This window comes from Myotis brandtii, unplaced genomic scaffold, assembly GCF_000412655.1.
Source record: "Myotis brandtii unplaced genomic scaffold, ASM41265v1 scaffold105, whole genome shotgun sequence".
Classification (NCBI taxonomy): domain Eukaryota; kingdom Metazoa; phylum Chordata; class Mammalia; order Chiroptera; family Vespertilionidae; genus Myotis; species Myotis brandtii.
Window position 1 is genome coordinate 6,581,121 of NW_005353538.1, and position 14,770 is coordinate 6,595,890.

At 39.9% G+C, this 14,770-nt stretch overlaps 1 protein-coding gene across 2 annotated transcripts in view; it reads left to right on the forward strand.

Annotated features, from left to right (window-relative positions):
* SDHD (succinate dehydrogenase complex, subunit D, integral membrane protein) overlaps positions 1-4,861 on the forward strand; it is a 15,696-nt gene extending 10,835 nt beyond the window's left edge. For both annotated transcript variants that reach the window (XM_005856850.2, XM_005856852.2), the window contains one exon: positions 3,889-4,861. In XM_005856850.2, the coding sequence (XP_005856912.1) occupies positions 3,889-4,054 (166 nt within the window). In that variant the 3' untranslated portion in view covers positions 4,055-4,861. The remainder of the gene's footprint in view (positions 1-3,888) is intronic.
* Positions 4,862-14,770: the final 9,909 nt, after the last annotated feature.

Below are 14,770 nucleotides of genomic sequence, written 5' to 3' on the forward strand. Positions count from 1 at the left end.
GCCAGGGGGGGCGGGAGAGTCTCCCGCCACTGCCGCAGCGCTCGCCAGCTGTGAGCCTAGCTCCTGAGCAGCACTCCCCCTGTGGGAGTGCACTGACCACCAGGGGGCAACTCCTGCGTTGAGCATCTGCCCCTTGGTGATCAGTGCACGTCATAGCAACCGGTTGTTCTGCCGTTTGGTCGATTTGCATATTAGCCTTTTATTATATAATATATATATATTCTTTTTTTCCCCTGAACTGCAGACTTTTTCTTTTTCTTTTTTTTTTATTGCTTAAAGTATTACAAAGGGTATTACATATGTGTCCTTTTTTTTTCCCCGCCCTTGACAATCCCCTGGCCTCCCCTACCCCCCAGTGTCTTATGTCCATTGGTTATGCTTATATGCATGCATACAAGTCCTTCGTGAACTGCAGACTTTTATTTCTAGCTGTTGTAACTGATCCACTTGGATGTTTGTCATCCTAAATTTAACTTTACCAAAATCACTCTTTTTTTCCTAAACATCTGCTTGATTTTCCCTCAAAAGCTCTTCTGTTCTTGCCAATTTAATTAAATGTAGTTGCTTAAGCCAAAAATCCTAGGAGACATTCTAGGTACTTCTTTTCATCTTATCCTACATCTAGTCCATCAGCTCTTTCTGTTAACTCTCTCCTTTAAATATAGCCTGAATTGTCTCTTCACACCATCTCCCGGTCACCAGCCTAGGTTAAGCCAAGAGTCTTGCCTGGAATACTTCTACTGCCTCCTAACTAGTTTTCTATTTCTGTTCTTGCCCTCCTTTTCCTGCCTGTACTGTCCATTTGCCACACCATAGCCAGAGTGACCTTTTTAAAAAGTAAAATTACATTTATCCAATGAAGGTAGATAGATGGCCAATAGCACATGAAAAAATGCTCAATATCATTTGTTATTAGAGAAATGGAAATCAGAATCACAACGAGATGCCATTTCACATCTACTGGGATGGCTGTAATAAAAAAGATGGACAGTAACAAGTGTTTCAAGGATCTCAAAAACTTGGTGTCCTCATATATATCTGCTGGAAATGTAAAATGTGGCAGCCACTTTGGAAAACAGTTTGGAAGTTCCAACAAAAAAGCTATATACCATATGACTCAAAGATGCCACTTTTAGGTGTATATCCCCCCACCAAATTGAAAACATGATTGCATACCAAAACATACAGTAATATTCATAGCAGTGTTATTTATAGCCAAAAAGTGAAACAATCCAGATGTCTATCAGCTGATGAATAGCTAAACAAAATGTGATATATGTGACTATAGGCACACCTCGGGGATAGTACGGGGTTCAGTTCCAGACCACTGCAATAAAACAAGTATTGCAATAAAGTGAGCCACAGGAGTTCTTTGCTTTCCCAGTGCATATAAAAGTTATTTACACTGTATATACTATAGTCTATTAAGTGTGCAATAGCATTATGTCTAAAAAAAGTATAGTGTTAGTCGTTTTGGCTCAGTGCATAGAGTGTCGGCCTGTGGACCAAAGGTTCCTGGGTTTGATTCCAGTCAAGGGCATGAACCTTAGTTGCAGGCTCCTCCGTGGCCTGGGCCCTGGTCGGGGCATGTGCAGGAGGCAACCAGTCCATGTGTTTCTCTCACATCGATATTTCTCTCTGTCTTTCCCCTCTCTCTCCCACTCTCCCTAAAAATTGATGGGAAAATATATCTTTGGGTGATGATTAAAAAAAAAAATTAAAAATTAAAAAAATACATACCTTAATTTAAAAATACATTTTGCTGGAAAATTCTAACCGTCATCTGAGCCTTCAGCAAGTCATAATTTTTTTTCTGGTGAAGGGTTTTTCCCAAGTAACATAAAAATCACTATAATAAATATAATAGTAATAGAAATGTTTGAAATATTTTGAGAATTATCAAAATGTGACAGAGATGCCCAGCCGGCATGGCTCAGTTGTTGAGCGTTGACGTATAATGCAGGAGGTCATGGTTTGATTCCCGGTCAGGGCATATGCCTGGGTTGTGGGCTCGATCCCTGGTAGGGGGTGTGTAGGAGGCAGCTGATCAATGATTTTCTCTCTCTGTCTCTCACCCTTGTTCTCTGAAATCAATAAAAATATATTTTTAAAAAATGTGACAGAGATGAAGTGAGCAAATGCTGTTGGAAAAATGGCACCAATATACATGCTCGATGCAGAGTTGCCACAGACTGCAATATCTGCAAAATGTAGTAAAGTGCAATAAAATGAGGTATGCCTGTATTATTTGGCCAAAGAATGGAAGCACTGATACAAGCCACAACATGGATGAACCTTGAAAACGTTAAGCTAAGTGAAGGAAACTGGACACAAAAGGCCACATGTATGATTGCATTTATATAAAATGTCCAGAATAGGCAAATCCATTGAGATGGAAAACAAATTAGTGGTTGCATAATAGACTGTTAGGTACAGGTTTGTTTTGTTTTTGTTTTTTAATATATTTTTATTGATTTCAGAGAGGAAGGGAGAGGGAGAGAGAAACATCAATGATGAGAATCATTGATTGGTTGCCTCCTGCAACCCAAAGAGGACCATACCAAGACACATCATAATTAAAATGCCAAGGGCTAAAGACAAAAAGAGAATCTTAAAAGCAGCAAGAGAAAAGCAGCTAGTTATCTACAAGGGAGCGCCCATACAATTGTCAGCTGATTTCTCAACAGAAACTTTGCAGGTCAGAAGGGAGTGGCAAGAAATATTCAGAGTAATGAATAGCAAGGACCTACAACCAAGATTACCCAGCAAAGCTCTCATTTAGAATTGAGGGTCAGATAAAGGGTTTCACAGACAAAAAGCTAAAGGAGTTCATCACCAAACATTTCAGTATTACATGAACTGTTGAAGGTATTCTTTAAGAAGAGAAAGAAGAAGAAGAAGATAAAAAATAAAAACAATAAAGTAATAAATACATATCTATCAACAATTGAATCTAAAAATCAAAATAAATGAACAAGAAATCTAATGAACAAAATAAACTGGAGAATAAAATAGAATCAGAGGCATGGAAACTGGAACAGACTGGTGAATCTCAGAGGGAAGCGGGGAGAGGAGCAGGAAGAGATTAACCAAAGGTCTTACCTATGGACTGTAGGGTGGTGAAGGCCTGGGGTGAAGGCCTGACATATCACATCTGGGGTGGAGGGGGGCAATGGGGAAAAAGGGGGACATCTGTAATACTCTCGACATTAAAGATTTTAAAAAATGAAGTAAAATTACGTCACTCCCCACTTAAAGCACATCTGTGGTTTCTCATTATATTTCAAATAAAATTCAAACTGTTTTTCATGACCTTCAAGGCCCTATGTGATCTGTCTTCGCTTTCTAATCTCCCCGTTTTCCAGCCATACTAACCTTTTTACTGTTCTTCAAAATGCCAAGGTCATTGTCACTTCTGCTTGGATTATTCTTCTCATTCAGGTCAATCCTTTCTAGAATATTACTTCATAGCACAAAGATACTCTTTCCTTCTCCTTCACTAGAGTGAATATTCCGTATGGGCAGGGATGCTGTCTTATTTGCTGTGCTCTCAATGTCTATAACAGGTTCTGACATATCACATCTGTTAAATACATTCTTTTTGAATTAATGAAAAACTGTAGAACATTGCTTTAATTTAAAAAAACACATCAAAATTTTGTAGATAGTAATTAATTACTGTTTCTGATATAAGTAATTCTGGAAAATTGAATCTGAAGAATAGGAAGATGTCTTTATTATATTATTAAGAAACACTTGGTTCCTTTACTTTGGTTTTTGACTGGTTGCGTTTTGAACCTGATTGTCTTTTTGAAACCAAGTTATCTGCGTGGTCTTCCAGTGTCATTTGTGATTTTTCATTTGTGCTGTGATTTTTTTTTCCCTTAGGGGCCTTGGACAAGTTGTTACTGACTATGTTCAAAAGGATGCATTGCAGAAAGCTGCCAAGGCAGGCCTCTTGGCACTCTCGGCTTTCACCTTTGCTGGGCTTTGTTATTTCAACTATCACGATGTGGGCATCTGCAAAGCTGTTGCCATGTTGTGGAAGCTCTGACCTTCTTGACTTACTACCTTGAAAATTGATTGTACACCTCTTTGCCTCTGCTCTGTCATGCCATTCATCTCACAATAAGGAGGAAATAAGTCCACTGGTGAGATAAATCTCTTCTCCTAATCACCTGGCTAGTTTTAGAATTTAATCTGTGAGGAAAAGGTTTGAGAGGAATTGTATCCAAGAAATTGTGAGACAGAGTTCCACATTCTGGCGAGTGAATGGGGTCCTCCAGCTTCTCAAGACTCACAATGTAACTGAACATTATATATGAGCTTTCGCATTATAATTTACCGAACTCTTAAAGGGAATTCAGCTTTATTACTCTCAATACCTAATCAAACTGCTATATTTGTCCTAGGATTTATGGAGAAAGGAAAAACTATTAATTCATAAGTAAAGACTGCAGAAACTTATGCAGCACTTAATGTTTGAAAACTTTCCCCCTTTGTTTACCAGTCACTGATGGTTATATGTCTTTGGGAAACTTTAAAGTTAGGAAATGCTGATATTTCACATTACTAATTTCTAAAGCCTGGGTAAAAGAGCCTGGAGAACTTCTGAATATAGAGAAGTTCCATGCAGGGAAGAGGTACCCCTGTAGAGGTATCAAAGTATTACATGTTCTAAACTGAAACAGACTTAACTCCTCAAATATGTTCATTTTACTTGTCCCAAAATAATATCCACAAATATAAAACTTTAAATAATAAATTGTTATTTTTCCCACTGTGAGAATCTTTAATGTGAAATGTATTCTGTGAAAATAAAGTTTTTTTAAAAAATAAAATTCTGTATAATAAAAATGTATTTTGCTCTTTTATGTATTAACTGTCCCTAGTTTTATTTATTAGAACCGAGTGTCCATTGCATCTATAGCAATAAAACAGGATTGAGTCTTTAAATTTCCTTCTGGGGCTTAGCAGTTAGGTAAATCGGACACAAAACACTGTAACACAAAAAGACGTAATAGGCAGAAATATACTGAGTATAAGTAGTTTGGTATGAGGAGACTATTAGAAGGAATTAGAATTAGGTCCAGATACGGTGTTTTGTGAAGATCAGCCTTTGGAATTCAAATTATATTCTGTATGCTGTTAGCCTGGTCTGCAGGATGAGTATAAGGCACGATGGTTAGTTAGTTTCTCCTAGCAGCATAGAGGGACTGGGACTTGGCTCATTTCACTTGTGAAGGACCTTACTGGGCAGCTGAGGCCAACTGTTGATGGGAAGCTGGCCAGAAGGGGGCGTGTGTTCATCAATGTCCATACTGGTTACTGGTAAAGATAAGCTCCCCTTAACATGCTATGGCCTTGCAGGAGATTCAGATGTGCATTAAGGGTTTAGGAAGAGGTGCTTAATTCAGTTTTACATGGGTTAAAGGTTTCAAAAGGGAATGATGCCTGAATAGCAGTGGTTTACTAAGGAGTGATGGTGCTGGGCCAGGCCTCCCTGGCAGGGGGGAGAATTTTATTACTGACATTATTTAGAATTGCTGTTTTGTGGTGGTGAATAAAAAGTAGACTCACCCTTAGTCAATTTCATTATTGTTTTAAAATTCTCTAGACAGTGGTCCCCTTAGTGTTGTTCATCCCCTCACAGCAGCCCTCAGTGCACCATTACTGTAAAACTGAGTGATGAAGTAGAGTTTTCCCTGTAGTCCAAATAGGGAAGGCTGTCACTGGGTAACGCGGGAATCCTATAGCTATCACCAGTACCATCAGATCCTAGTTGGGATTTGGAAGGGTGGCTAATGCTAATAAGCTTCATCAGACGGTGACTGAGACATTTAAGTGACAGACAAAGCTAAAGGAGTTCATCACCAAACATTTCAGTATTACATGAACTGTTGAAGGTATTCAACAGTTGAGCCTCCAAGTGGAGGCTGGCTGGCTGCTGTCTGACTCTCCTTATTGGTTTTGTAATTAGGATAGAGCTGAGCTGTCACTTTAGAAAAACAGTGGTTTGTTGTGAGCTGCTAGAGCAGCAGGGAAAGTAAGGCAGGAAGGAGCGAACAGCAGTAGGAGGCTTCTGAGGTTAAGCAGGGCATGATTAGAATTGTGCTTCAGAAAGAATTTAGGTGATATTAGGAAGGTTGATAAACTGGAGGCAGAAGGACTTGTAAGAGAATAGAGGCAGAAGGAAGGGCTTGGACTTTGATAGTGGCAATTTTATAAACTCTTGTGGGAGTCATAAACATTCATTCATTGATAGGTATTAAGTACCTCGTAATTGGCACTGTGCCTAAGTATCGTGGGTGGCCATAATAACTTCTTGGCCTTTAAAAGGAATTTATAGTTTAATTGGAACAGCAGGTATATGATTGCAGTTCAGTGTGATAAGTGCAATAATAGTTAAGCACATCAATCAGTGATGTCACAAAGGGTGGAGTAAGAATTTGCTTGCAAGTTTCCTGGAAGAGAGGAGTCTTGACCTGGGTTCTGAAAGATAAGGAGCTAACAGTTGGCTAAGAAAGCTGGGGTGAGGTGTGAGGCTGACTGGAGTATGCTAGGTCAAGCAGAAGATTGCACATAGTTTGGTATGAGTGCAGCATAGAGAGGGCTGATTGTAGAGGACCTTATATGCCATAGAGACTATTTTCATGGCAATGAGGAGTCACTGAAGATTGCTAATTATGCAAATAACATGGTCAGATGTTTATTTTAAATAGGTTATGCTGGGCTGTGTGAAGTATGGATTTGAAGGAGGCAAGCATGGAAACATTATTTCAGTGATCCAGAAAAGAAATGATGAATTCTGAAGGAATAATAGCCAGAATGAAGAAGAGAACAAATGCCAGAGATATTTAGAACTTAGAGTCAATAAGATCGTGTGAAAGATTAAAAGAGGAGGGGAGGTATGTTCAAATATATATATATGTTCAAATACAGCTAGGGCTCAAGTCCATATTTTAATACCACACATTCATTATATATATACACACACACACACACACATACACATACATATATGGAGAGAGAGAGAGAGTCATAAATAGGTGAGAAGTAGTGTCATTAAATTTTAATGGAAAATTAGAGATGATAGTAGAGAGGTCACTACCAACGTTTTGTATTTGAGATATCCAGGAAGAGAGAATTTATAGACATTTTTGGCAATGTGACAGACTAAATTTTAGAAATTATTTTGCTCTGACATATCTAAGAATGTTAAACAAGAACACCTTTTAAAACATGTGCCTGAACTTGGAAAAGGAAATCCTCTGAGGCCAGAACAAAATGAGCATACATTCAGGGAGGTAAGCAAATGCTGAGGCTGTTGAGGGCCCTGGGAGCATTTGCTAATCCCAGGTGGCCTGGAGTTCTTGTTTTAAGAAGGTGACAGGGGCCAGGAGCAAAGCTTTGGGTTCAGGTGGGAGTTGGATTGGAGACTCTCTTAGAACTACAAAGAGTTTTACCCTCAGAGAAAAGGCAAATTAGAAAATAATTTTACCTGAAAAAGCAGAGCAGAAAAACTTGTCTGCTTTGTCTTGGTTCTGGTTGGAGGCAAGAAAGTCTCCTCTGAGAATATGTGGCTAAGGGCCAGCCCTCATGCCATCTTGTATCCTAAGTTCATACTATCTGCATGCCTATAAAGACTACACACTGCAAATTTAGCACTTATCTAGGCTTGTAGTACTAGATGCCGGTAGAAGTGAACCAATCCTCCCTGGAGGAAGGCTCCTCCAACACAAGCCTCAGATATCCTACCAAGTTCCAGTGAATGTGACCTTCCAGCAATAAATCACAACCTTACAGGAACACCCTAAGCAGAGTCAGCACAGATAACAAGCAGAACTATGCCCGCAAAGAATTCAGACCCTGGCAGAATTTTCAGACCCAGAATGTAAACAAAATGAGATGAAAGTCTAAATATAACTCAGTTGTCAGATCAGGGATCAGAAGGTCTTTGGAGAAAGTGGTCTACCCCTTAAGTTATCTTCTTGATCCATAAACTCTTGGGAAGTAGATGTCTACTTGGGAAAGTTGCCTGTTTCTCTGGAGTCCTTATGAATGTCACAGGGAATCCTCCTTGGGTCTGGATATCCAGGTTATAGGATTGTAAGCACCTTTACATTACACAGAGGGCCTGGAGTTTCAGAGCTGTATTTGAAGCTAGAAGTACCCCAAATGGTCACTTGGAGTGTGGTTCTCAGGCTGACATTTATTGGTTTCTCATAATAAACCTAGTCTCCCAATTGTGTATCATACAACTAGAGGCCCAATGCATGAAATTTGTGCACGGGTAGGGTCCCTAGGCCTGGCCGGCAATCAGGGCCAATCAGGTTCCCCGCCTACCCGTCTCCTCCTCCCCTGCCACCCGCACCACCACCTGCGTGGTTCCCCACCTCCTGCTTCCCTCCCTCAGCGCCCCACCAGCACTGCTGGTCACCTGCCATGTTCCACGCCACCCCCTGGTGGTCAGTGCACGTCATAGTGAGTGATCGAACTCCCAGTCTCCTGGTGGAACTCCCAAGGGGACACTTTGCATATTAGCCTTATATATATATATAGATGGTGATGATGGAGGACACTATGTCTGATGATATGCCTTTCAGAAATATAGCTTGTATGGGAAGAGATTAACCAAAGACCTTATATGTATATATGCATAACCCATGGACACAGACAATTGTGTGGTAAAGACCTTGGGGGGTGGGGGGACAGGGTATGGGCTAGAACAGGTCAATAGGAAATAAAGGGGTCATCTGTAATACTTTCAATAATAAAGATTAAAAAAATATAGCTTGTACATTGGACATAAGACTGTGTATATGAGATTCATTTAAATAAAAGGTAACAATTGCAACATACCAAGGATGGAATCTGTTAGAGGTTGGGTCAAGCCCAATGTCATGGGATTTTTCTATAACTGTTTCATCTGAGAGCTTATGAAGATGTTAAAATGGAAATTGCAATATCATTAGGCCTAGGAATAAAATTTAGAACTAAGGGAAAATTTCAGTCAAACCAGAAAAGTTATAAACTTATTTAAAAGTACTTAATTATCATTTGGTCAACTGAATTAATGCATTTGTAAATGTTCAAATGCTCTTTGATGTGGGGATTTTTTCATTTTTATGGGCTATAATTAAAGTGAGTAAATTTTTTCTCTCTTTTTTGTTAATTCTTACCGGAGGATACTTTTTTCATGATGTGGGGGGAGAAGGAGGGAGAGAGAGAGAGAGAGAGAGAGAGAGAGAGAGAGAGAGAGAGAGAGAACACACATTAATTAATTGGTTGTCACCCGTGTATGCCCCAAGAATTAAACCTGCAATGCAGGTATGTGCCCTTGACTGGGAATCAAACCCACGACCCTTTGGTGAGGGACTGGCACTGTCCAAGGCAAAATGAGTAGAATTTTTATCACTTGTTGAGCCTTCTAGCACTTCCCCCCCCCCTAATTTTGTAAAGTTTGAGCCAATTTGTCCCTGTAATTTGGGTTATTTATGATTATTTTCAACATAAAAATTATCAGTCTGAGGTACTTTGGAAGACACCAAGCAACACAAAACAGTCTTGACAAAGCCAGTGTCTTTTCCCTTATCCACTCTCCCATCCCAAAGAGGGCAGAGTGTTAAAGTTTACTTTATTAAAAAAAAATCTTTATTGTTGCCCTAGCTGGTTTGGCTCAGTGGATAGAGTGCCAGCCTGCAGACTGAAGGGTTCCAGTTTTGATTTTGGTCAAGGGCACATGTCCAGGTTGCAGGCTCAATCCCCAGTAGGGGGTGTGCAGGAGGCAGCTGACCATTGATTTTCATCATTGATGTTTCTATCTCTTCCTCTCCCTTCCTCTCTGAAATCGATAAAAATATTTTTTAAAAAAATATTTATTATTGAAAGTATTACACATGTCCCCTTTGTCCCCCATTGACCTCTCTCAGCCCTCTCCCGCCTTTTTCAAAGTCCTGTAGTTTTCCGAATACAGGTCTTTTACCTCCTTGGTTAAATTTATTCCTAAGTATCTTAATTTTTTTGTTGCAATGGTAAATGGGATTTTTTTAGTTTCTCTTTCCAAGAGTTCATTATCCTATATAATAAAGAACTAATATATCAATTAGATCAGATGGCAAAATGACCTTCCGGAACGACTAGTGGGCGGGGGGTGGGGCCAGCGAGCCTGCGCACCAGGCCAACCATGGCAGTCCTGGTGCCCTCCCCTTCTGCAAAGGCGGTGAAAGAGAGGGCAGTGAGGTCCTGGCGCCTCCATAGAGGCAGGATGGGCGTGACCGCGGCACCTTAACCTCCCATGGCCCCTCCCCCAGCCAACCTGGCCCCCCCCATCGGCCCCTCCCCCCACCAGTGGGCAGGGGGCAGGGCCAGCGCTAAGGAGCAGGGAGCCCAGCTTCTGGTTGAGCGGTGCTCCCTCCTGCTCAGCCAGAAGCTGGGCTCATGGCTAGCGAGCACAATGGTGGTGGTGGGAGCCTCTCCCACCTCCATGGCAGGTGGGCGGTAAGGGGCAAGGGGTCCTGGATTGTGAGAGCCCCAGACTGCGTGAGGGATGTCTGTGTGCCGGCTTAGCAGGCGGACATCCCCCGAAGGGTCCTGGACTGTGAGAGGGCACAGGCCAGGCTGAGGGATGCCCCCCTTCCCCAGTGCATGAATTTCGTGCACCGGGCCTCTAGTTGGTCTATAAAAAAGCCATCAATTTTTGGGTTTTGATTTTGTATCCTGCTACATTGCCAAATTCATTTATTAAATCTAATGATTTTTTGGTGGAGTCTTTAGTGTTTTCTATGTACATTATCTTGTCACATATGAATAATGAGAGTTTTACTTCCTTCTTTCCAGTTTGGATGCCTTCTATTTCTTCTTGTTTGATCACTGTGGCTAGGACTTTCAGTACTATGTTGAATAAAAGTGGTGAAAGCGGACATCCCTTTCTTGTTCCTGTTCTTAGGGGAAATGATTTTAGTTTTTGCCATTGAGTATGATGTTCGCTGTAGGTTTATCATATATGGCATTTATCATGTTGAGATATGCTCCCTCTGTTCCCACTTTGCTGAGAATTTTTATCAAAAATGGGTGTTGGATTTTGTTGAATGCTTTTTCTGCATCTATTGATATGATCATATGATTTTTGTTTTTCAATTTCTTTATGTGATGTGTGACATTTATTGATTTGCAAATATTGTACCAGCCTTGCATCCCTGGAATAAATCCCACTTGGTCATGGTGTATAATCTTTTTAATGTATTGCTGGATCAGATTTGCTAATATTTTGTTGAGGATTTTAGCATCTATGTTCATCAGGGATATTGGCCTGCAATTCTCTTTCTTTGTAGTGTCTTTATCTGGTTTTGGAATTAGGGTATTGCTGGCCTCATAAAAAGAGCTTGGATTTTTTTGTAATAGTTTGAGGAGGATAGGTGTTAGTTCTTCTTTGAATGTTTGGTAAAACTTCCCTTTGAATCCATCCGGACCTGGGCTTCTGTTTGTTGGGAGTATTTTGATTACTGCATCTATTTTCTCAGTTGTTATTGGCCTGTTCAGGTTTTCTGGTTCTTCCTGATTCAGTTTTGGGAGATTGTATTTTTCTAGGAATTTGTCCATTTCATCCACATTATCCAGCGTGTTGGCATATAGTTGTTCATAGTATTTTCTTATAATCCTTTGTATTTCTGTGGTATCAGTGGTTACTTCTCTGCTTTCAATTCTGATTTTATTTATTTGGGTCTTCTCTCTGTTTCTTGATGAATCTGGCTAAGTGTTCATCAATTTTGTTTATCTTTTCAAAGAACCAGCTCTTGGTTTCATTGGTTTTTTTTTATTGTTTTTTTTTTTTTAGTCTCTATGTTATTTATTTCTGCTCTAATCTTTATTATTTCCTTCCTTCTACTTACTCTGGGCTTTTCTTGTTGTTCTCTTTCTAGTTCTTTAAGTTGTAGGGTTAAATAGTTTATTGCTGATTTTTCTTGTTTTTTGAGGTATGCCTGTGGTGCTATGAACTTCCCTCTCAGGACTGCTTTTGCTTTGTCCCAGTGATTTGGGGTTGTTGTGTGTCCATTTTCACTTGTTTCCAGGATGTGTTTGATTTCTTTATTGATCTCATTGGTAACCCATTCATTATTTAATAACATGCTGTTTAGTCTCCATGTGTTTAAATGCTTTTGGGTGTTTTTACTGTAATTGATTTCTAATTTCATTCCACTGTGATTTGAGAAGATGCTTGATATGATTTCAATCTTCTTGAACTTGTAGAGACTTGTTTTGTGTCCTAACATGTGGTCTATCTTTGTGAATGATCCATGTGCGCTTGAGAAGAATGTATATATTTTGCAGCTTTGGGGTGAAATGTTCTATAAATGTCAATTAAATCCATCTGATCCAGTGTATCCTTGCAGCAGTTCTCAACCTGTGGGTCGTGACCCCTGAAAATACATCCTGTATATCAGATATTTACATTACGATTCATAACAGTAGCAAAATTACAGTTATGAAGTAGCAACAAAAATAATTTTATGGTTGGGGGTCACCACAACATGAGGAACTGTATTAAAGGGTCACGGCATTAGGAAGGTTGAGAACCACTGAGAGTCACTGTTTCCTTGTTAAGTTTTTTCTGGAAGATCTATCCAGTGAAGTCAGCAGGGTGTTAAATTCCCCTACTATGATTATATTGTTTCCTATCTCTCCCTTAAAGTCCTCTAGAAGTTTTATATATTTAGGTGCTCCTCTATTGGGTGCATCTATGTTTACCACCAGGGTCATATCCTCTTGTTGGATCGATCTCTTTAGTATTATATGGTGACCTTTGTAGTCTCTTGTGTGGCCTTCATTTTAAAGTTTATTTTGTTAGATATGAGTGTTGCTACTCCAGCTTTTTTTTCTTTTCCATTTGCATGGAAAATTTTTTCCATCCCTTCACTCTCATCCTCTGTGTGTCTTTTGTTTTGAGGTGGGGCCCTTGTAGACAGCATATAGTTGGGTCATGTTTTCATATCCATTCAGCTACCCTATGCCTTTTGATTGAAGCATTTAATCCATTTACATTTAGGGTTATTATTGATAGCTACTTATTGATTGCCATTTTAATTCTGTATGCCTAGGTTTCTCTCCCTCTTTCTTCTTCTCATTGCAGTAGTCCCTTTAGCATTTCTTGTAATGCTGGCTTGGTGGTGATGAACTCCTTTAGCCTTTTTTTTTTTTTTTGTCTGGGAGGCTCTTTATTTGATTGTCTATTTTGAATGATAGCCTTGCTGGATATAGTAATCTTGGTTTCAGATCCTTGCTTTCCTTTACTTTGAATACTTCATGCCATTCCCTTCTGGTCTGTAGAGTTTCTGATGAGAAATCAGGTGTCAGCCTTATGGGAACTCCTTTGTAAGTAACAATCTTCTTTTCCCTTGCTGCCTTTAATATTCTCTCTATGTCTTTAATTTTTGGCATTTTAATTATGATGTATCTGGGCATGGGCCTGTTTGGGTTCTTCTTGCTTGGGGTTCTCTGTGGACTTGTGTGACTTTTTCCTTTACCAGGTTAGGGAAGTTTTCTGCCATTATTTCTTCAAACACATTCTGCATTCCTTTCTGCCTCTTCTGGCAGACTTGCTATTCAAATATTGTTATGTTTCACATTGTCCACAGCTCCCTTAAGCTGTCCTCCTGTTTTTTAATTGTTTTTTTTATTTTTAGTTATCTGAGTGATTTTTTCAATCCTGTTTTCTAATTCACCGATTTGATCTTCAGCTTCCCCTAATCTGCCATTTATTCCTTCCAATGTGTTCTGTATTTGTGCTCTGTCATTCTTTTTGTTTTATCATATCTTTTCTCATGCTGCTGAGCATCTTTAACATCAGTAATCTGAACTCTGTATCAGATAAATTTCTTATTTCCATTTCATTTATCTCTTCTGCAGAATTCTCTTGTTTTTTCATTTGGGGGTTGTTTCTTTGTCTCCTCATTTGGGCTGCCTGTTTGGATTTGTGACTATATATTATGTAGATCTGCTACACCTCTCAATCTCTAGTGCAAGACAGTGTCAAATGCTGTTTCTGACTAATTAGATCAGGCAAAGATTCAAAGCTTCCAGAGACTGCCTCTGTCTACAGACTGATAGGATTTTGTCTTGAATTGCTCTCACACAATCATACACAGGTGTGGCAAGAGTTTTTTCAACATGGTGGGGCAATTGCTTATGCCTGGAGGCTAATTGTTATTCTCAGTCTCTTATTGGGCCAGATTTGTGACTATATATTATGTAGATCTGCTACACCTCTCAATCTCTAGTGCAAGACAGTGTCAAATGCTGTTTCTGACTAATTAGATCAGGCAAAGATTCAAAGCTTCCAGAGACTGCCTCTGTCTACAGACTGATAGGATTTTGTCTTGAATTGCTCTCACACAATCATACACAGGTGTGGCAAGAGTTTTTTCAACATGGTGGGGCAATTGCTTATGCCTGGAGGCTAATTGTTATTCTCAGTCTCTTATTGGGCCAGAGCAACTCCACACCATGGGGCAAGGTGTTTTCCAACAGGGTAGCTCAACTGTCTTCCCCTGAGGCAAGTTCGCCTTTATAGCAAATGTCTACATGAAAAAGATGACCTCCACATCATGAGGAAATGACTCAGCACATGAAACTGGGGTGTCTGCCTTCTGAGTTCTAACCCCAGAGCCCCCCTATCCTGGCTTCTGCTCACACAGCTCCATACAGACGGAGCACAAGGTGGGTGGCTCGACAGAGAATTTTGTGTGTTGGCCCTTTAAGAGTGTGCCTGAAT